This window comes from Triticum aestivum, chromosome 1D (genome assembly GCF_018294505.1).
Source record: "Triticum aestivum cultivar Chinese Spring chromosome 1D, IWGSC CS RefSeq v2.1, whole genome shotgun sequence".
Taxonomy (NCBI): Eukaryota; Viridiplantae; Streptophyta; class Magnoliopsida; order Poales; family Poaceae; genus Triticum; species Triticum aestivum.
In genome coordinates this window covers 381,061,749-381,083,879 of record NC_057796.1, presented here as the reverse complement: position 1 = coordinate 381,083,879, position 22,131 = coordinate 381,061,749, and the positions used below count along the sequence as shown (strand labels likewise).

Genomic DNA, 22,131 nt, shown 5'->3' with positions numbered 1-22,131 from the left:
GTTAGAATCATTACTATGTAATCTAGATTATTGACTCTAGTGCAAGTGGGAGACTGAAGGAATATGCCCTAGAGGCAATAATAAAGTTGTTATTTATATTTCCTTATATCATGATAAATGTCTATTATTTATGCTAGAATTGTATTAACCGGAAACTTAGTACATGTGTGAATACATAGACAAAACTGAGTGTCCCTAGTATGCCTCTACTTGACTAGCTCGTTAATCAAAGATGGTTAAGTTTCCTAACCATAGACATGTGTTGTCATTTGATGAACGGGATCACATCATTAGAGAAAGATGTGATGGACAAGACCCATCCGTTAGCTTAGCATAATGATTCTTTAGTTTTATTGCTATTGCTTTCTTCATGGCTTATACATATTCCTCTGACTATGAGATTATGCAACTCCCGAATACCGGAGGAACACTTTGTGTGCTATCAAACGTCACAACGTAACTGGGTGATTATAAAGATGCTCTACAGGTGTCTCCGAAGGTGTTTGTTGAGCTGGCATAGATCAAGATTAGGATTTGTCACTCTGAGTATTGGAGAGGTATCTCTGGGCCCTCTTGGTAATGCACATCACTATAAGCCTTGCAAGCAATGTGACTAATGAGTTAGTTTACGGGATGATGCACTACGGAACGAGTAAAGAGACTTGCCAGTAATGATATTGAACTAGGTATGATGATACCGACGTTCGAATCTCGGGCAAGTAACATACCGATGACAAAGGGAATGACGTATGTTGTTATGCGGTTTGACCGATAAATATCTTCGTAGAATATGTAGGAGCCAATATGAGCATCCAAGTTCCGCTATTGATTATTGACCAGAGATGTGTCTCGGTCATGTCTACATAGTTCTCGAACCCGTAGGGTCCGCACGCTTAACGTTCAATGACGATTTGTATTATAAGTTATGTGTTTTGGTGACCGAAGTTTGTTCAGAGTCCCAGATGAGATCACGGACATGACGAGGAGTTTCGAAATGGTCGAGAGGTAAAGATTGATATATTGGAAGGAGGGGGCCGAATCCTACTTGGACTAGGAGTCCAAGTAGGACTCCCCCCTTTGGCGCACCCTCCTTGGCCGCCGGCCTCCTCCTCCCCCCTATATACGGGGGCGGGGGGCACCCTAAAGGCACATCACTTGTTTCTTAGCCGTGTGCGGTGCCCCCTCCATAGTTTACCACCTCGGTTATATTGTCGTAGTTCTTAGGCGAAGCCCTGCGGGGATCACATCACCAACACCGTCACCACGCCGTCGTGCTGACGGAACTCTCCCTCGACCCTCTACTGGATCAAGAGCTCGAGGGACGTCATCGAGCTGAATGTGTGCTGAACATGGAGGTGTCGTACGTTCGGTACTTGGATCGGTTGGATCGTGAAGACGTTCGACTACATCAACCGCGTTAACATAACGCTTCCGTTTTCGGTCTACGAGGGTACGTGGACACACTCTCCCCTCTCGTTGCTATGCTTCTCCTAGATAGATCTTGCGTGATCGTAGGAATTTTTTTGAATTACTACGTTCCCCAACATTTTAAGCCTGCTTCACGACATAGTCGTGAGACACTATCACGTTCATCGGTTAGATGGTCTCCGCCGCCGCCATGACCAGTCCTAATTAATGTCGATGCAACTATCTTCTCAAATCTACACAACGTGGGGGTTGGCATCATGATTCAGAACCATGACGGGCAATGCTTGGTCGCCCGCACTCATGCTGGGCGTTAGGGTTTACCCAAAAATTCGGGTCGGGTAATTCGGGTTCTAAAAAATGAAGCCGAAATTTGCTCAGTAATTTTGATACCCAAAAGTTCGGGTACCCAAAAATTCGGGTTCGGGTTTCCCCGAATTACCCAAATTAGAACAACCAAGACCTGATGTACTCGCACGCATAATCAAGAGCCGCCGGTGGTCGGCGGGACAGATGGAAGACATCTGGCACGGTGCGCACTATTTCTCCTTCCTTCCCCCTCGCCCCAAGTCTCCAGCGGTCGCTGACGGGATATGAGGGACCGAGGGATGTGGTCGACCGACGTGATAGAAGGGAGGTGATGGCAAGAAAGAAGGGAGGCGGCTGGACATCGCTGGCTGGGGTGGTGGCGGCCGCTGGCCGGGAGTTTCTGGATGAGGAGATGGCGTCGCGCCAACTCGCGAGGAGTAGAGCAGAGGGTGTCATGGCATCATGGAATTCATGCTGGTGTGTGAGTGTGTGGTGTGTGGCGGCGGGGTTGGGAGTGGATGATGATGGGAAGATCTGTAGTCTGTATGGGGTCAAACAGACTAGGTCACGAGCAAATAAAGGCTATGTTGGGCTAGGCCTTAGCTAGCGACAACGATTTTTTCTGGGCCTTTTCCTCATTTTGGGTTATTCAGGTAGTTTGGGTACCGGGACTATAAACCCGAATTTCCTGAATAAATTTCGGGTTTCTAGAGTTGCTACCCGAAAATGTGTTCGGGTTTTTCAGGTTCGGGTTCAGGCTTCGGGTATCGGGTTTTATGCCCACCGTGAGCCTGCACCGAGCCACTCAAAGGGATTGTACAGTCAGGCAATTATTCTAGCCCGCGAGGAAGGACTCGCATCTGTTATTTTCGCTTCAGACTGTCTCTCCCTGGTAAAACGAATGAACTCTTTATCCATAGACAGGTCTGAAGTGGGTGTAGTGGTGTTAGATATGAAGCGTATGGCTGATTGTTTTTCTTTTCCTTTTGCCATGTGAAAAGATCGTTGAATGTTGCTGCACACATACTAGCTAGGTCCTGTGAGTTTTCTTTCTCACGTGTTGTCTACTATTCCACCCTAGATTGTATCAAGCAAACTCTTTGTATGGATGTTTACTGGTCAATAAAAGGCAAAGTTCTAAAAAACAACCCTGAAAGGCCAGTTCAAGTCAGCGTTCTGTTCCAAATGATGTTGGAGATGGAGCAGCTAACCAGCGGGTGATCGACCTCTTCAGGGGCGGAGGAGCAAAGGACACATCTCTCATTGTGAGGAAGTCCCTACTTAGCTTGACGATCAGCAGTTCATATCCTCTTACGCACAACCAACCATATAAACAACTCGCAATGGAGGGGAGACCAATAAAACCAGATTGCCTTGGCGGAGTTGAAGAACGACAAATCCTAAAAAAGCTTTATAAGCCATTTTGGAGGAGAAATGGCCAGAAGCCGCAACGGACCAAGTCTAAACATCATGTTGCACCGAGTTAAGATGGACCTCGTGGAAAGCATCCTAGAGGTTGAGGATTTGTATGAACACGTCAGTGGAAGTCAGAACTTCTATGTCATGCAGCCAACGACCATTAACCAGAGCGAGCACCACCGAGCAAGAGGATTTAATTTGATCTGAAACCTCATTAACAATATATGGTGCCATAGAATCTAGGGGTGTTTTGTCCAGCAAGGCGTATGTCCAAAAGAATGAACACTTACCATTGCCTAGGGATAACTTGGTCAGGGAGTTAAACTTCAGCATGTCATCTCTATCCAAGGAGATGCCTAAGTGACTCCAAGGCTTACTAGAATCACACCGAATGAGCCAAGCCTGCCACATCTTCATAACAGAATTCATAACAAATAATTTTGTGATCCTAAGCCCACACTTCTCTTTAGGGCTGCAAACGACCTCCCATTTGACAGGACAATGCCCACTAGCAGTCTCCTATGAGCCTTTCTAGAGGAAGACACGTCGACTTTTGTCAATGGCCTTTAGAACCCAAGGAGATGGGTCCAAAGACAACAAGTGAAAATCGTTAAGATCACACAAGAATAAGGCGACCGCTTGGGGTGAGCATGGCGGCCCACCATGAGGTGAGTCTGGCACGGATGATATCAAAAATCATTTTTTGGAACTCTTCTTTTCTGGGTTTGGGAGAACTGAGGGGAAGACCAAGGTAAGTGATTGGAACTTCGCTAGTTGGCAATTGAGGATATCACATCAATTAAGTGCCACATCGTCGCCACACTGAAATGGGGTAATTGAACTCTTGAGGAGTTGGCAACAAAGACCAGTCATGGCACTGAATATATCAAGTATTACCTTTACGACCTAAATGTTTGTAGTGGAGGCGCGAAGGAAAAGTATCACATCATCGGCATATATAGAGTTGTTGTTTGTTAATGTCATTGGGGAAAGGGGAAAGTAACCCCAGCGCGTCAACCTTCGAAACCAAAGAGAATGAGTGCATCCATAGCTATAATGAACATCGTTGGGGATAAAGGATCACCCTGTCATAATCCACGAGCATGCTAGATTGAGGGACCCGCAACCCCTTTGAGAAGCGTGCTAGTTGAACGAGTTGATAGGATCATAGTGATCCATGCCCTCCATTTTAGGCTGCAACCTTTGGCTCGAAGGATGTCCAAAAAGAATTAGCTAATCGATTGTATCAAAGGCCTTAACAATGTTGAGTTTGAGAATCAGAATATTGCACCTTTTCTATCTAAGAAGCCTAGCAGTTCGGCTCGCGAGATGGAAGTTGTCGTGGAGAGAGCGGTGTTGGAGAAAGGCTCCATGATAGTTGCTCACGAGCTCAGGGAGCATGGAAGCAAGTCTCAAGAGCACCATGAGGAACAACTTAGCGAAGCTGTGTATGAGGAAAAAAACCTAACAAATACAAGTTACGAAAAAAATTGTTAGGTTTGATGAAAGTTACGAAGCTTTTGGTTAGGTTTGACAAAAAATGTTCAATGTACATTTGAAAAAAAATCAACAAGTATTCGGAAAATGTTTAACATATATTTGAAAATGTTTGATATGTATCTAAAAATGTTTTATATGTATTAAAAAAGGTTCAACCTGTATTTAAAAAATGTTAACATGTATTTAAAATAAAATAAAATAAATAATTAAAAAAAATAAAACAAAAATGGGAAAGTAAATATAGGAGGAAAAAACTAAAAGAGAAAACCGGTAAATCAATAGAAAAGGCACTAAAAAGTTTTTAAAAAAGACTAAACCTTCACAAAATCAAATGGAAGGTTCCAAAACCAACCCCAATTGTTCCAAAAACCTTCCCAAATGCGCTCGTACCTCTCCTACATAGCTCCTATTGGGACGGCTCACTCAAAAGATCGATGAAGGCGAGAGGAGCATCCATCTCGCACTAAGCGATACAATGCTCTCTCGGACCGCGTGGGTGTTGAACAAACGCACGTGTACAGCGCGTCCCACTCTTACCTTGGTCTTCCGGTTTTATAAAGGTTAAGGAACATTTTGGTTAGGTTTTTTTCACGAGTTGTACGGATTTTATTTTGGTTTTTATACTTTTTATTCTCTTATCTTTTGAAGATTTTTGGAAGTCGGGAATAATTTTGACATTCTATGATATTTTTGAAATCCAAGAACATTTTGTAATTGATGAACGTTTCTAAAATGTCCTGAATGTTTTCAAAATTTCATGAACATTTCTGAGATTTTTTTAAGTTGTGACATTTTGTAATTTTGGAACATACATTAAATTAGCGAATATTTCATCAACACTATAAACATTTCTAAATTCCTGATCTTTTTCAAAATATCCGATTTTAAAGAAGACCATGAACATTTTTCTAGCATTTTTTTAATTCGTGAGCACTTTATATATTCTGTGACTTTTTAATGAGCGAATATTTTGAGGGGGGAAAGATCTGCAGGCGGTACTGAAAAAATTGGATTGACCAATTAACGTGCGGATCCATGAGGGGAGCGCCAAGTGCGCGTTTGCTCGAGAGGAGGGCTTGCTTAGAGCAACTCTAGCAGACCCCGCATTCTCCCGGCCCGCAAAACGTGTTTGCAGTTTGCGGAAAAACGCCTTTGCGGGCCGGCGCGGACGGCCGCAGTTGCAGACCCCGCATAATGGACCCATAAAAAAGGATATTCCCGGAATATGCTTTTTTACGGGTCGGCTTTGCGGCGTTTGATCTGGCGCAGCTCCTCCCGACCCACAAAACTTAAATTTGCACCTTAATTTGATCTAGCAAATTGCATTTCTTTGCTTTTTCAACAACATTAGATACAAAAGACATCACCAAATCTTTGCTAGAATAGCAAGACCAAAGAAAACAAGAACCACAAGTATGCATTTTAGAAGATTTCCAACTTCCATAACTGCTCCCACTAGTTGGACTAATATCTTCTCCATGCATTCGTTGTTGATATGTGGATTCTTGATTTTGCATTCTTCTTTCTTCATCTTTGGTTCGAAAGAAGTAGACGTTGCTTCCCTTCTAGTTGCACATGCAGCCGCATCATTGCCTTCGATTCTACTAAGGAGTGCACCAACATCTATTAAGTTTTTTTCTATCAATAAATCAATGTATTGGCCTTCCCAAAACCAAAATGAGCATCCATCGTCCTACACAAACGAATGACCATGTTCGAAATGAGGATCCGCAATTGAACTAAAGAATGAGCTATCAAATGAGCTACAAGTGCACGTACCCCGTCGTTTTTGCATTTGAAGAACACCCATCCGGGGTGCTTCGGCGTGCCCGAAGTTAGCCGCGGCACTGTCCGCGTGCAATCATCGCACTGTATGAGCGGCATCGGCAAGCCACAGAGACGCCGCGCGAGCGCCGAGCCCGGTGGACGGCCGGACGAATCCATGCCCGCAAACCGTCGGCGGCGGCGGGCGGACGAACCCGAACCTGCATGCGGCGATGCGCCCTTGCCGGGGCTGTGGGAGAGGCTCCCCGACCACTCCATCGCTTGGCGCAGCAACAGGCGGCCGGAAAAGCCAAATCCGGCGGCCCGTGATGAAGTGTCGCAGATCCGCAAATCCGGCGGCCCGCCGACGCAGGGAGGTGGGAGGGGAGGTCTCGTGCGCGTGGCGGCCTTTCGGCGTGCTACTGCTGGCGGCTTTCGCCGGAATCTTGGGCGACAGCCCGGTGGCGGCGCGAGGGGGGAGGAGAGGTGGTTGGTGGGGGAAAGCATGGGCTGAAATGTCCCCCCACCAACCGCTTCCGCTTATATGCAGGGCACCGCAGCCGCGAGGGGGAAACCCGTGTATTCCCGGGTTGGGGTCGAGATTTTGCCGCGCCCCCAAAATTTTTTGCGGGCCGGGCGGGATGTGGGGTCTGATCGGGCAGGGTTTTCCGCCCCGATCCGCATTTTAGCGGTTATTTTACTGGTCGGGGCGGGATGCGGGGTCTGCTAGAGTTGCTCTTACAGGGCGCCCCTATTTGCGTCAGCTAGCTTCTGTTTTGGGCACTAGGTGGAAAGTTTGGTTTTTTTCCTTCTCCTTGTTTCTCTGTCGGTTTTCCTGTTTTTCATTTTAGGTCTTTTACTTTATGTTCAGATTTTTCCAAATTTTTGGTTTCTTATTTTGTTTTTCCCTTTCATTTTTCCTTTTCAAATTTATGAATTTTTAATCCATCCAGTCTTAGTATACAAACATTTTTTGCTATGGCATGGATTTTTCCAAAAAGCTATGGCAGTTTTTTAATGTTTTCACGGATTTTTTAAAACATGTGAAACATTCTAAAATGTTATGGACTGTTTTGAATGGCATACTTTAAAAAAATGGGCGAACATTTTTTAGAAATATTATGAATATATTGTTAGACATGTGAACACTTTATCGAATGATACAAACCTTTTGAAAAATCACGTAAACAATCTGTTATATTTTATGTTTTTTTAAATGTCATAAACACTTTTAAATGTGTGATTGAGGTATGAGCATTTTTTAAATGTCATGAACTTTAAATTTTCATGAATATTTATTTCCACAGAACGTATCAGCTTTCTTCTAGAGATGCCTTGGTCTCTCAAATAACAAAAAAACTTTCACGCATGCCATCCGGCAGTCCGTTAAACTCAGCTAGAATTATAACAAATCAACCACATACGAAAAGCATAGGTTTGAGCTGGCTGGTTACCTACCTACCGCTTGTCTACAACGCAATCACCAATGAGCCGGCCCAGAAATCCATTTGTTCTGTGTACGCTCAGCTCTCTACATTTCATCCCCCCCCCCCCCCCCACCCCCACACACACACCTAAAAAAGTATTTGTTATCATTCTTTTATTTTTTTTTGTAAATTCCAAAATATTATATATACCTATATTCCAAAAAACTAATTTCACTTGAAAAAATTGCAAACAACGAATTTGATTTTTTTTAAACTCTGTGTAAAAATATAGCTTAATAAACATAATGCTGATCAGAGTCAATAAAAAAAATTGACTTTTAAAAAATTCGCACGTGTTTCAATATTTTCTGTCAATTTATTAAAATATTGATCCAATTTTAAAAAAATTAGTTAGAAAACATATATTTTGTAGCATTCAGAAAAATGCATTTTATATTTTTAAAAAAATCACACATATCAAAAATATGTGTATTTTAAAATATTTCATCATGCATTCGGAAAATGGTTTGACACATTAAAAAAAAGAAACATTTATTTGAAAATAATAATTATCATGTGTATGAAAATAATACCAAAACTATATAAATAAATTAGATATATACCAAAAGTGTACGATGCATTTGAAAAAAATAGACATCAAAACATGTATTTCAAATAATGTGCATCACTTATTTATTTTTGAAGTAGACATCAAAACATATATTTGAAAATATGTTATCATGTATTTGAAAAATATTACATATGTATAAACTGTACAATGTGTATGAAGAAAATGCTGACATGTATTGAAATAAAAAAAATACAAAAACTGATAAACTAGAAACCCAAGGAGTACCAAGAAACGCAGAAAACCAAAATAAAATAAAATTAAAACTAGTATAAAACTAAAATAGAAAAAAATTAAAAATAGTGAAAGCCGTAAATGAAAACACAGCAAAAGAAAGAAAAGGAAAAAAATAGTAAAAGCCAAGCCAGTTGGTCTGAAAAAAACACTATACAATGCCCGAGCGGGCATTCGCTACAACAACCCATGTGAGCGAACGCGCTAACCAGAAACCTGATTGCTAGGCCGACCCATACACACAAACCAGTCGATTTAGTGACCACAGTATTTAAGATGGATGTAAAATTGTGCAAGATTAGTTAATCACATGATGATTGGTACTCCCTCTATAAAACATTCGAAACTGCCTAGCGTACGATGATTTTTCATACGATTTTCATACGACAAGACACAGGCATGTTTTCCGAGGTTTGGGCCCACACCATGAGATGAGTCTGGTCGTACAAAAATCGTAAGAATTTCTGTCGTACGTATAACAGCTCTCTAAAACATTATAAGAGCCCGACCCACACTTTTATATTTTTTTACGAAGGGAGTAATTCAGACTGTATCAAACATTTCTTGCCAAACCTTAACAGCCGCAATCTTTGGCAAACTTGAAAGAAGAAGAAAACGGCACAGTCCTTGGCGAAATTGAAATCCCAACCACATTATTTCCAATAATTTATTTTTCGCTGCAAAATCAGCTGGCCCGGCCCCTGTGCAAAATTGAAATCCCAACCATATTTTTCACTGCCTTTATTTGGAATGCGTACACTTATTAGCTGGCCCGGCCAGATATCAATTCCCATCACGTGGCAAAATTTCCGTATGTACACGGTAGGGTGGGCCCCGCTGCGCTTATTACGCGACCCAGCTGTGCCGCTCAAGAAAGTTCCGTCCCCCCCTCAGTTACTTCCCCCGAGACTCCAAGAGCGAACTAGCCGTTGGGCCGGGGCGACCGTTACCAGTCGTCCGTCTCTGCTCTCTACAAACCCGCACCTGCTGCTCATCATCAGCCCCCTCGCTCACCGCCCAGGCCAGGCAGCAACCGCCGCACGACCACCATGGTCGCCAGGAGCCCCAACGCCAAGCCGGACCGGCAGACGGCGGCCGCCGCCGCCGCCGCCGCCGCGCTCAACCCCGCCCTCGTCAGGGAGACCCTCAAGAAGGTAAGGAGCATGCAGGATCTCGATTTCATCAAGTTTTGGGGAGAGGTTGTGGCACGGGTCTTGATGGATTTGATGGGTTTGGGGGCGCGCGCGCAAGCAGATGGACCGGTGCATGGCCCGGCTGCAGGAGCTGCAGTACACGGTGGCCGGCGGCGCCAAGGTCGTCTCCGGGGTCAGCCTCAGCCCGCGCAGCACCCGCGGCTACCTCCGCACCAGCATCCGCTGCAAGCAGGAGACCGTCAGGCAAGTCCCTCTCTCTGTCCACTCTGCCGCCCGGCCCCAACCGGGATGGTTCGATCTCTGCTTTCGCTGACGTTGCGGTGCGCGAATTGATGTCTTGGCAGGATGAGGGGGACGCCGGCGCGGAGCGGATCCCCCAAGGGCAAGTTCGGCGGCGGCGAGGGCGCGGCCCAGTGGCGCCGGATGTCGCTGCCGGCGATGCTCCTCGGCGAGACGGTGCTGGAGATCGTCCAGGCCAGCCAGTTCGCCCGGGACATCGTGGCGGTCGCCGATCCGCCCAAGACCCCGATGCCCGTCGCGAGGACCAGGAAGGCCACCGCGGAGCAGACGCCGCTCCGGGCCCGCCGCGCCAAGGAGAAGCAGAGCCAGCGCGGCACGGCGGGGGCCGAGGCCGGCACGCCGCCGTCGCGCGCGCGCGTCCGCTCCCGGATACAGTTCAAGCCCACCTCGCCACTCGGCCGCCCGTCACTGTCGGCGGCGAACAGGGTGTCCCCCAAGAACCGGCCTTGGGGCAGGAAGACGGTGATGTTCCCCAACCCAACATTCGTCGCTCCCGCCTCCTCCACCGCGTACGCCTCGCCGTCGGCCACAAAGAAACAGAAGCGGTCGAACAAGACTCGGTCCCCTGTCAAGGCCGCGCAGACGCCGCACAAGTTCCTGGTCAAGACGCCTCCGAGTGCTCTTGGGTCCAAGCTGAAAAGCCATGGCAAATTGCTGCCTAATTCAAGACCCGTCGCCGTGTCGCCGCCAGGGAAAGCACAGGCGGCGTCCGGAAAAACCCGGCGGTGCTCGTTCTCGCCGTCCAAGTTGGCCACAAGGCTCGTTTCACCAATAAAGGCGAGGTTATCCTTCATCTCGCCAATGAAATCGAGGACGTCGTCGCTGAGGTGCCGCGACGGCGGCGGCGTCGGCGGCAGCATGATGAGTGGGCTCAAGCAGCGACCCATCGTCAACTTGACGGCGCGGACTGTCAGGATATCATCTTGATGCGAGGCGATCAATTTAATCGTGGTGATCTTCAGCGTCTTGCGAAGATGAGCTCTGCTATACTAAAAAATTGTGTGCCACGAAGAGAAACTCTGAAACTGTACATGGGTTAGTGATCTATCTATATGGATCCGTTACATTTCGTTGGATCTTGGGAGTACTTGATCTTGTCTGGATAGTAGTTTTAATCTGGATCTTGTTGGTTTGATCAACCAAACAGTAGCTGTAAGTTCCTGGATAAATAACACATTTTTCAAGAATTTCTACTCGGTGGCCTGATGTTTCCTGTTAACTTATCTAGTATAGCATTTAGGGTGCCTTTTTATCGCGAGACCTCGTCTTCTCCTCCTTTCGCATCCTTTTCATTCAAAACAGGCAGGTGAGAGGGGAGGAGAGTAAATTGCAGAAAACCATCAGTTTAAGGGCTAGGTCATCAGAAAACACTAGGTTACAGTTTCTTGATAAAAAGTACCACCTCTCTTGTAAACATTTTTGCATCAGCAGATTAGTCTCGTTTGAGTGCGTTTTATGACAGGTGATCTTCACCTCCCTTGTAAACATTCAATCGTGGTGATCTTCACCTCCCTATTTGACTTACGTAGCATAACTTTTCATGCCAAATGAGTTTTTATCTATATTTACAAACTAGTCCCAACAATTTTATAGACACCCCTTAATCAAAAATAAAAAACGCAATCAGGCCCTTGTGTGCACAAAACCGGTTGCACGACGCCCATGGCTCACGCGAGCAGAAGGAAGGTGGATGGGGCGGACCATGGGTCTCGTCGCCGGCAAGAGGGCGCACCATCGGGGTTTAGGGAGCGACGGCGCGCCACTGGCCGGCCAACGGCAGCTTGTCGAGGACGGCCTGCGGAGGGAGCGGCGGCGGCGGCCTCGGCCTGCAGATCGAGGGAGCGGCGACGGCGGCGGTTGCCTGCGGAGGGAGCGACGGCGGCTGCCTGCAAAGGGAGCGGCGACGGCGGCGACTGCCTGCGTAGGGAACGACGGCGGCTATTGCCTGCGGAGGGAGCGGTGGTGGCCTGCGTAGGGAGCAGCAACGGCGGCGGTTGCCTGTGACGGCGGCTTCCCGCGAAAGGAGTGGCAGCTGCCCGTGAGAGGGGAGGGAAGGGGCATGAGGGGAAGAAAGTTAAGGGCTTTTATGCTTTAAACCCAAACAGTGATGCCACGTAAGCAAAAGGGGGGCCCATCTGTCATAAACGCGCTTAAACGAGACTAATCTGTCGATCAGTGGTTTTTCAAAAATGGTTACGAGAGAGGTGGTGCTTTTTTCAAGAAAATGTAATCTAGTGTTTTCTGATGGTTTTTACTCAGAGGAGGGAGGAGGTGGAGGCGCCGAGCGGAAAAAATTGAGCGGGCCGGCGGCGCGGCGCGGCGGCTGCCTCCTCTGCTCGTCCGATCGAGCTCGGTTCGTCGGGTGAGCGCCGTACGTCCCCTCCTCAGCGCGTATCTTCTCCGCTCGTGGCGATTTCCGCTGGATTTGTGTCGGCGGTAGGCGCCGATCCAGCGAAGTAGTTGCGGGTGACGAGCTGTTCTTCCATTGGGTCCCCGCGCGGGTTCCTCGACGATCCTGAGGCGGAATTCGTTCATTTCCAGCCAGATTCGCCGTCGATTCGGTGCGGCTACCTTAGGAATTGAGAATCAGGGGCGTCTGTGCGCGAGCTGTCCTGCTCGTTTCGTGCTCTAGCTCGCGGGCGGGTCTCCGGCTTGATCCGTCCTACGGTTGCTGAGGGCCGTGGTGATGAACTGATGATCCTCGGCTGTGGGATTCAGCAACTCGTTAGGTTTATCCCCCGATTTTGTTACTGCTCGTGGTTTCAGTTCACTGCCCCAGATGGGACTTTTTTCAGTTCAAATTTCGTCACGAACGAGTGGTTGGATTTTGCATTGTCGGTCCTCGGTAGTTTTGTCGAGACGGTCCAAAGTTTGATCTGAGCATCTATGTCCTGGATTTATGTATACTGCAGAGATGGTCACAGGGTAAAAATGCTTGCTTATAGCAGACACTTGACAGATAGTTTGTGGTAAAAGTTGATCCTGTACTCCTATATATAGTAGACACTTCAGATAGACTAGGATATATGTTCTGGCTTGTCTTGTACTCGAAGTTGATCCTGTACTCCTATATATACGCCCACGAGGCTCAAGCAATAAATCAATGATTCCACCAATCCTTTATGTCCCTTCTAACAGTAATGTGTCGCATTTTATCAACCGGCAAAGCTAAGTGGGGGGTATTTGCTCAATTGCGGAGAAAGAAGGGCATTTTGGCCAGGGTAGAGCTAACATGGGACATTTTTGTCAACTCTTAGCCTTGAAGTTTTGGTGAGAGAAGGGAGTACAACCGTGCAGGGAGTGGTTCATGGCGGCCGTGGCGCGCGGCCAACGGAGAAGGGGCCGTGCTCCTGGGGCTGCCTCCGCCGCTGCGGCTGAAGACGACGGGGAGGAGCAGCACCTCAACCCCTTCCTCTCGGACGCGGCACCCTCTTCCTCAAGAGTCCAGTTCAGGTGTGTGCTATCTCGTGGTTGATCTGTTTGTGCTGCTGGTGCGCTTCTGGATCGTTCATCGGGTTGTATATGTTGTGGTGCAGGAACGTCGCGTCGCGGGGGCGGTGGGTGGAGGAGGCTGGTGCGGCAGAGGTGTTGGACAACAAGGGGAAGCTCTGGCTGACCACTGGCATAGCACGGGGCGGCAAGCTCTACTACAATGTGGAGGAGATCGGATACGCCACCTGTTTGATGAAATGCTGTAACATTGCAGCATTCCCTGGATTCCTTCTATTTGAAACCGCATGGCTATTACCCACTTTTTTTACAAGTTACATCATGTCGCACTCAAAATAGTGCACCAGTGCAACATCATTGCTTAGAGATTATGCTTGAATCACATGTCATGGTTTTTGTTTTCAAATACTTCAGCTTGCAGTTTAAGGCTTGTTGCATGATCAAACTACGCAGGTTCTTGGCAGAAAGAGGGGCATTGGTTCTTCTCGATGACAAGGATGAAACAGTTGGAATGGAGGAGATTTATGGAAAGATTGCAAGAGGAAGTTATGGGTGCTCCTGGGATGCCTTCCAAGCTTACAGGCACTTGAAGTTGCTTGGCTACATTGTTGGACGATATGACGTTCCCTGGACAATGAAGCAAATCCGTTCTGGTGACGTCACTAATTCCCCCGACAGTACGGATGGCTCAAGCCAGAGCTTTGGTAAAGCCAATGGTGCCTGCAATGACATTACCAAATTGCTCAAAGGAATGTGCATAGATGGGATGTATCCAACCTTTAAAGTGCATCTACCAAATAGCAAATTTAAGAAGTCGTCCCCAGGAGTCCCTAGTTTTCTTGTATGTCTGTTAAGGTAATGTTACTCTTCCTGCCACTTGCAGATTGTGGATCCATGCTTTTAAACTTGTGCGACATTTTCGTTTACAGCAATCCATTCCCTGGTTATCTCTTCACACACGCGCTTAATTTTTTGGTCATCTGTTTGATATGATTAGTTATCTCGTTTGAAATGTATGATTTTCCCTTTCAGTTTTATGTTATGAAACTTCGGTATATTTAGGCATGCAGGATGTGCCTGTGATGTGATATTGGCTCTCTTTGCACATGGATATACTTTCTATGTTGTTAACCGTCTTTCTGTGAACATAGATTTTTTATCTGTTCTACTGTACCTGAGTGGTTATCATGTCTGAGCTATATAAATGCAAGTAATTTAAGTCTATTAAGCCTAATATCAAAGGTGATTGATTTTTTTTGGTTACTAAGCATAGTTATAGTCAGCTGAACTCTGTCTTGCAATCAAATATTGATTCCTATATTTATATGCTTATTATGCGTCCATCAGTTGTGACTTGTCACAAGTTCTTTTCTTGGCCGACTATAAACCCGATTCTAAGCAACAGTAGGTAGCAATGAGATGCATAAAGCCATAAATAGCAGAACAGAAGAACTTAAATAGAAGCTCTAGAAGTACTATGTAAGAAGATACAAAAACGATCACAATATATGAATCTGGGCTTAACAATTTTCAGTTTATTTCATACAACCCGCCAATCGGTATTTCTGGCCATAACCTTTTTTGTTGTTGGATTTGGCGCAGAGACAAGCCACCTCCAAGGGATGAACTTGAAATGGTGGAGAATAAGTTTGGCGGCATTCCTCTTAAATTCTGTCAAGTTGATAATGGGCGTGTCAGCTTCCTCTCCTTCGATAAAGTTACACTTCCTAGTTTGCCCTGATAGATAACTGCAGGAATGGCTGCATCAGGATGTCTGCTTCTGTGCCGCTTCTCAGGGCCGAGAAAGTTGCCAGGTTGATCTTCAGGTTCTCCAGTTGTGTGCGGAATCGTGTCCACTCTTTGCTGCTTTGTTACTGCTGGATACTGATGATGTTGTTTCGGGTGGTGCAACAGGAAAATTTGGGTTTTCCGACTGCGATGAATGCCACTCTTTTCCCTCTCTGCCTTGAGGTCTGGGCATGGAGTTGGAATGCTCAGGAGCAGCGAGCGTGTCAGGAAGCGAACCCATGAGTATTATTTTTCTTGTGGTGATGAGGAGTGCATCATTTTCATGAGGTTCCCTAACACAGTAGATGGCCTTTAACTTCTAGCTGGAACTTGCAACCTATAAAGACATTGTAAATTTTGAAAGGAAGACATATCAGATTTGCAGTCCAGAAAGCATGTTGTGTTCGAGCAAGAGATCATCGTACCATTGTCATTCGGCCAGGCTAGCTTATGTTTGATTAGTATTCCCCCTGTTCCATAATATAAGAGTATTTTTAACACTACTACACTAGTGTCAAAAACGCTTTTATATTATGGGACAGAGGGAGTATTGTATAACCATCGCCTGTCACTGAGGTGATTTGCAATATACATACAGATAATGCTATCATGGTAAATAGACGTAGCCTACCTGTAATTTTATTTTTTTGCGGGTGAGCCTACCTGTAATATTACTTTAGCCAGCGGATGCCGCATCTCCACTGATACAAAAAACATCACTTCCCGAGGTCCTGCCACGCTAGGAAGCTCGAGTGCCTGAGCTATCGATCTTGGTCTAAACTTCTATGATGCTCTTTATTAGCCTGGAAAAACAAGTAAACTACTACTTTGATTTCGATTGTTAGTTGAAAGAAAATGTTTTATACTCCCTTCGTTCCTAAATATAGGTCTTTTTAGAGATTCTAATATGAACTACATACGAAGGAAAATTGTTGAATCTACATTTTAAAATATGTTTATTTTACATCCGTATGTAGTCCATATTAAAATCTTCGAAAAGACTTATATTTAGGAACGGAGAGAGTATGTACAATTTAACATGCATAATCTGATAATTATCCTTCTGTTTTGGAGAGCCTGGCCGGACATTATAATTTGCCTATTAGCCTTGTCTAATTTCACCTTGAACAGGTTGAAATAGACAAGCAAATCAAGGAGCTACAGCTAATCCAGAATGAGCTTTATGATTATATTTTTTGCGGGACATGTTTTTTTTCTTGATGGTGTACTAATACTCATGAGTAAACTGAGGACTGAAATCAAATTCATGATGGTGTGCTACTAAGGTTTTATCGATTTTACACTGAGTTTTCTATATACTAATTAGTAGTATTAGTAAACCAAAGGTTATTATTCAAATATTCAAGCAATTATTTTAACATGTGTAAAGGGAACCACTATGTTTCACGGACATTTTCAGTTGAAATCCATGCAAAAAACGGGAGTAAGAGTTTTTCCCAACTCCACATCGTAGATGCACACAACCACAGCCACATGAATTTGATTTCTTATATCTCCCACGACATAATAGTCACTAAGGGGATGTAATTAAATGATTGTTGGAATTTAGTCACTGCAAATGCATCATAAGTGATAACAATGATTGGTTTCAGTGCGTCAAATATATTTGAAGGTCGAGACTGGGGTTTTGCCACTGTCAACACTGGTACGTATATATGGTACATATGAACAGTTTTAATATATGGCCTTCGCCTCCTCGCAAAAATATATCCGTTTTTTTGTCCCTTCATTATCAATATTATATTTGTGAGATTTTTCTATCTGAGGTGGTACTATTTTTTCGTGTCCCTTTATTTTTTGTACGTAACCAGCCCGGGTACTGGGCTTTCTTCTTTGGATGCAACTCGGCGGCGCCCGTGCACCCGTTCGCGCGAGCGAGCGCTCTCGCAAAAGAGGAAAGCGTACGCATGAGCTCTCGTTATGAAATCCCGAAAAGGAAAGCGCGCGTCCCACGCCTCGTCCCTCCACCTGATCGAGCCGATTACGCGCCGCTGTCCTCGCCCCCCCCCCCCCTTCCTCCTAACCCCAGCGCCCTCACGCGCCTCACGCGGCCCCTGATCCCTTTTCCTTAAAGGACAAGCCCACGCAGGGGCCCGGTTCCTCCTCCTTGCTCCTCCTTTCTTCCTCCAGAACAGATCTGGAGATCAAGGACAAACTAGCTCCCCCCATCAATGGCGTCTTGAAGAACAATCCCACGCAGGGACCCCTCCTTCCTCCCCCTTTCTTGCTCTAAATCTGATCTAGAGATCAAAGGACAGCCTACCTCCCCCAAAAAAGGTAAGCACCACCTCCCCCGGCCCTCTCTCCTCCTTGATCTTCGATCAACTCTTCCTTACTCAACCACCCCAGCCCTGCCTGTTTGAACATCAACTGGTTTTTGGTTTGTTTTTTGATTTGGTGAAAAACAAGAGCAATTGGTCGACTGCTTTGGGCCAACCCTATGGTATGCATGGACCAACTGGGTATAATGCACTGTTTACCTTGATGTGAAACTCTAGTAAAACAAAAGCAACACCAGTACAAAAAATAGGGCAACTCTAGTACCAAAAGTGAGCAACTCCTGTGTTGTTTAGCAGACAAAGGGCAACCCTATGGGTATGCATGGTCGACTGCTTTGAGCCAACCATATGGTATACATGGAGCAACTGGGTATAATGCACTATCTACCTTGATGTGCAACTCTAATAAAAACAAAAGCAGATCAGTACAAAAATAGGGCAACTCTATTACCAAAAAAGGGCAACTCATGTGTTGTTTATAGCAGTCAAAAGGGTGCAAAAAACCAGGCAGTCCCCCAAAACCTAATTCTCTAAAACATCAAGCAACTATATTGTATGCATTGAAACAACTCTGTGTAGAAAAGAGCGGTGTGCAGGACCATTGCACAGCTTTGGGCATTGTAGCTGTGTAAAAAGTATAGAGTTGCCTCTATGAGGTGTAAGAACAGGGCAACTCTAGTACTAAACACATGCAACTCCTGTGCTGATTTGAGATACATTTTGCATTGGCCAAGCAACGCATGAAGTGTATACTAGCAAAGCATAAAACTCATGTTAGAAGCATGTAGAAGTAGTAGTAACATGCGTGTACTAAAAACACAACTTTTGCGTTCCACTATGGTTCTCGCTAAGACACAAATGACAAACACGTAAAAACAGATTCGAACAAACCCGCATTCATGTACTTTGCTACATTGAAGATGTTCTCACTAAAAAAAAGAGTATAAACTACACCAAAATATGTCTTCTGCCCCCTGGTAAGCTCTCCGTCAGATGCACGTTCTTTCCATCATCAAACGTTGTGATTTCTGCTACTGAAAAAAGAGCAACAAATGTAAAGCACATATCACATAAAGGTAAAAACACGAAAGCTTTGCTGCTATATATGGGTGTCATACTGCTAGAAACATAAATGGAGAAGAAAAAAGAAACAAAAACTATATGACAAAAATGGATATATAAGTTGCCTCTGTTTAACTCTATAGTTGCCCAAACAACTGCTTGTAGTTGCTCCTTTTATTCTGGAACTAATTTCTGCGTTTTTGTGGTGGGCTAACACACAGTTTGTTGCAGGTTTATGTGGTGACAAAAAAGACAATTAGTAGCTGGAAAACAAGATGATTGATCTGAATGAACCGCCGCTTGACGTAGAGTCCATCAACATTTCAGTTGAGTTGGGTACACCCTTCTTACATGCAGGTTATGAGCAGGAGGATCACCATTTGGAGGAGGGGGTTGGTAAGTCCCCTGACCCCAACATTGGCTCTAATAGTGCTCATGTCCCAAACAATCATGTCGCTGCTCCCCCACCCATGGTTGCTCCTGCTAATGCTTTAGTTGATGAGGCACATGAGTTGGAAGATGAAGAAGCTAGGTCACAGCTGCAGCAACCTTATGTTGGCATGCGCTTCGACACATTGGTTGATGCGAGGGAACACTACAATCGCTATGCTTTGATGGTGGGTTTTTCAATCAAGTCGAATACGTCCTACAGGCCCACACCGGCGTGCTGGAAAAACAACAATTCTGCTGTAACAAGTTCCGCAAGCCGGTGGAGAGGGTTGGGGTCTCGGATGTTGTCTCGTCCAGCAAAAACACCACATGCCCAAGCTCACCTGACCAAGATGTTGAAGAGGATGGCGAAGAACACACTTATACGAAGAAGAGGAAGCGAGAGACTATAAAGCAAACAAAATGCCCTGCTAAGATGGTGGTGAAGCTTATAGATGGCAGATGGGAGGTTATCACTTTTGTTGCAGATCACAACCACCCACTGATTGACATGCCATCACTTTCGAAATACCTTCGTTCTCACCAAGGCATCCCGCCCGAAGAGAAAAAAAATTCTGACTCACCTTAACGACTGCAGCTTGACAGCAGGTACAACGAAAAAACACCCCTCACCACCCCCCCTTCTCATTGAATTAATCTTGTTACTGGAGAAGTGTTACTTATTCCTGCCTCAAGCACTTGGATTTCTTTTCCATCCTAGTATAAAAAAGGAAGAACAACCTCACAAACTGTTTAGGATTCATGGGCAAAACCTGATCAAAAAAATCTGGCAACTTAAACAGTAAAATGAGGCAACTATGTTCATTTTTTATGCAACTCTGATAATAAAAAAAAGCATGACCCAACAAAAAAACTTTATGCAAAAAACCTAGTCTTGTTCTACTTATGCATAAGTGTTGCTTTATGTTCTCTATAAAACCAAGTTGCTCACTACATTGTGGTTAGTTGCCTGAAACACAAGTTTTTTGTTTTTTTATTGTTGCCAGGGAGGATGATGATGATAATGTCATCATACTACGACTCGGAGTTAATTGTCCCGTACACAGCTAAAGGTGACATTGGAGTATATAGTGAAGGTAATATGCCCTAGAGGCACTAATAAAGTTGTTATTTATATTTCCTTATATCATGATAAATGTTTATTATTCATGCTAGAATTGTATTAACCGAAAACTTAGTACATGTGTGAATACATAGACAAACAGAGTGTCCCTAGTATGCCTCTACTTGACTAGCTCGTTAATCAAAGATGGTTAAGTTTCCTAGCCATAGACATGTGTTGTCATTTGATGAACGGGATCACATCATTAGAGAATGATGTGATGGACATGACCCATCCGTTAGCTTAGCATAATGATCGTTAAGTTTTATTGCTATTGCTTTCTTCATGACTTATACATGTTCCTCTGACTAGGAGATTATGCAACTCCCGAATACCGTAGGAACACCTTGTGTGCTATCAAACGTCACAACGTAACTGGGTGATTATAAAGATGCTCTACAGGTGTCTCCGAAGGTGTTTTGTTGGGTTGGCATAGATCAAGATTAGGATTTGTCACTCCGTGTATGGGAGAGGTATCTCTGGGCCCTCTCGGTAATGCTCATCACTATAAGCCTTGCAAGTAATGTGACTAATGAGTTAGTTGTGGGATGATGCATTACGGAACGAGTAAAGAGACTTGCCGGTAACGAGATTGAACTAGGTATGATGATACCGACAATTGAATCTCGGGCAAGTAACGTACCGATGACAAAGGGAATGACGTATGTTGTTATGCGGTTTGACCGATAAAGATCTTCGTAGAATATGTAGGAGCCAATATGAGCATCCAGGTTCCTCTATTGGTTATTGACCAGAGATGTGTCTCGGTCATGTCTACATAGTTCTCGAACCCGTAGGGTCCGCACGCTTAACGTTCAATGATGATTTGTATTATGAGTTATGTGATTTGATGAACCAAAGTTTGTTCGGAGTCCCAGATGAGATCACGGACATGACGAGGAGTATCGAAATGGTCGAGACATAAAGATTGATATATTGGAAGGTTGCATTTGGACATGGGAATGGTTCCGGGATGTTCGAGCATTTTTCCGGAATACCGGGAGGTTACCGGAACCCCCTGGGGAGTTAATGGGCCTTCATGGGCCCTAGTGAAGAGAGGAGGCAGCGGACAGGTGGAGGCGCGCTCCCCCAAGCCCAAACCGAATTGGACTAGGGTTTGGGGGGGCTTTCCTTCTCCCCTCTTCTCCCTTCCCTCCTTCTCCTAGTTGGAATAGGAAAGGGGGGGGGGGCGAATCCTACTTGGCCGGGAGTCCAAGTAGGACTCCCCCCTATAGCGTGCCCCCTCTAGGGCCGGCCTCCTCTTCCCCCTCCTTTATATACGTGGGAGGGGGCACCCCAAAGACACACCAAAGTCTTCTCTTAGCCGTGTGCGGTGCCCCCCTGCACAGTTACACACCTCGGTCATATCGTCGTAGTGCTTAGGCGAAGCCCTGTGCTGGTAAATTCATCATTACCGTCGCCACGCCGTCGTGCTGACGAAACTCTCCCTCGACCTCAACTGGATCAAGAGCTCGAGGGACGTCATCGAGCTGAACGTGTGCTGAACGCGGTGGTGCCGTACGTTCGGTGCTTGGATCAGTTGGATCGCAAAGACGTTCGACTACATCAACCGCGTTACTAAACGCTTCCGCTTTTGGTCTACGAGGGTATGTGGACACACTCTCCCCGCTCGTTGCTATGCTTCTCCTAGATAGATCTGGCATGATCGTAGGAATTTTTCTGAATTACTACGTTCCCCAACAGTGGCATCCGAGCCAGGTCTATGCATAGATGTTATATGCACGAGTAGAACACAACGAGTTGTGGGCAATAATAGTCATATTGCTTACCAGCAACGTCTTACTTTTATTCGGCAGTA

General features: G+C 45.5%; 2 protein-coding genes across 6 annotated transcripts; both read left to right on the top strand.

The window, feature by feature from the left end:
• Positions 1 to 9,613: 9,613 nt before the first annotated feature.
• Positions 9,614 to 11,353, top strand: LOC123182222 (microtubule-binding protein TANGLED1). The gene is made up of 3 exons (XM_044594727.1): positions 9,614 to 9,860; positions 9,961 to 10,103; positions 10,205 to 11,353. Exons 1-3 carry the CDS (start codon positions 9,756 to 9,758, stop codon positions 11,085 to 11,087), a joined length of 1,131 nt encoding a protein of 376 aa, XP_044450662.1. The 5' UTR covers positions 9,614 to 9,755; the 3' UTR covers positions 11,088 to 11,353.
• A 981-nt stretch (positions 11,354 to 12,334) lies between these two features.
• Positions 12,335 to 15,817, top strand: LOC123182221 (uncharacterized). 5 transcript variants are annotated; one of them, XR_006492065.1, is made up of 6 exons: positions 12,335 to 12,522; positions 13,458 to 13,613; positions 13,697 to 13,828; positions 14,064 to 14,465; positions 15,213 to 15,424; positions 15,525 to 15,817. XR_006492065.1 is itself a non-coding variant. In XM_044594725.1 (5 exons), the coding sequence occupies exons 1-5, from the start codon at positions 12,350 to 12,352 to the stop codon at positions 15,349 to 15,351; spliced, it is 1,002 nt and encodes a 333-aa protein (XP_044450660.1). In that variant the 5' UTR covers positions 12,335 to 12,349; the 3' UTR covers positions 15,352 to 15,817. The 5 variants fall into 5 exon arrangements, 1 of the variants encoding a protein (XP_044450660.1); XR_006492066.1 differs by having other exon boundaries at positions 15,213 to 15,436; XR_006492068.1 differs by having other exon boundaries at positions 12,387 to 12,522; positions 13,418 to 13,613.
• The last annotated feature ends 6,314 nt before the right edge of the window (positions 15,818 to 22,131 follow it).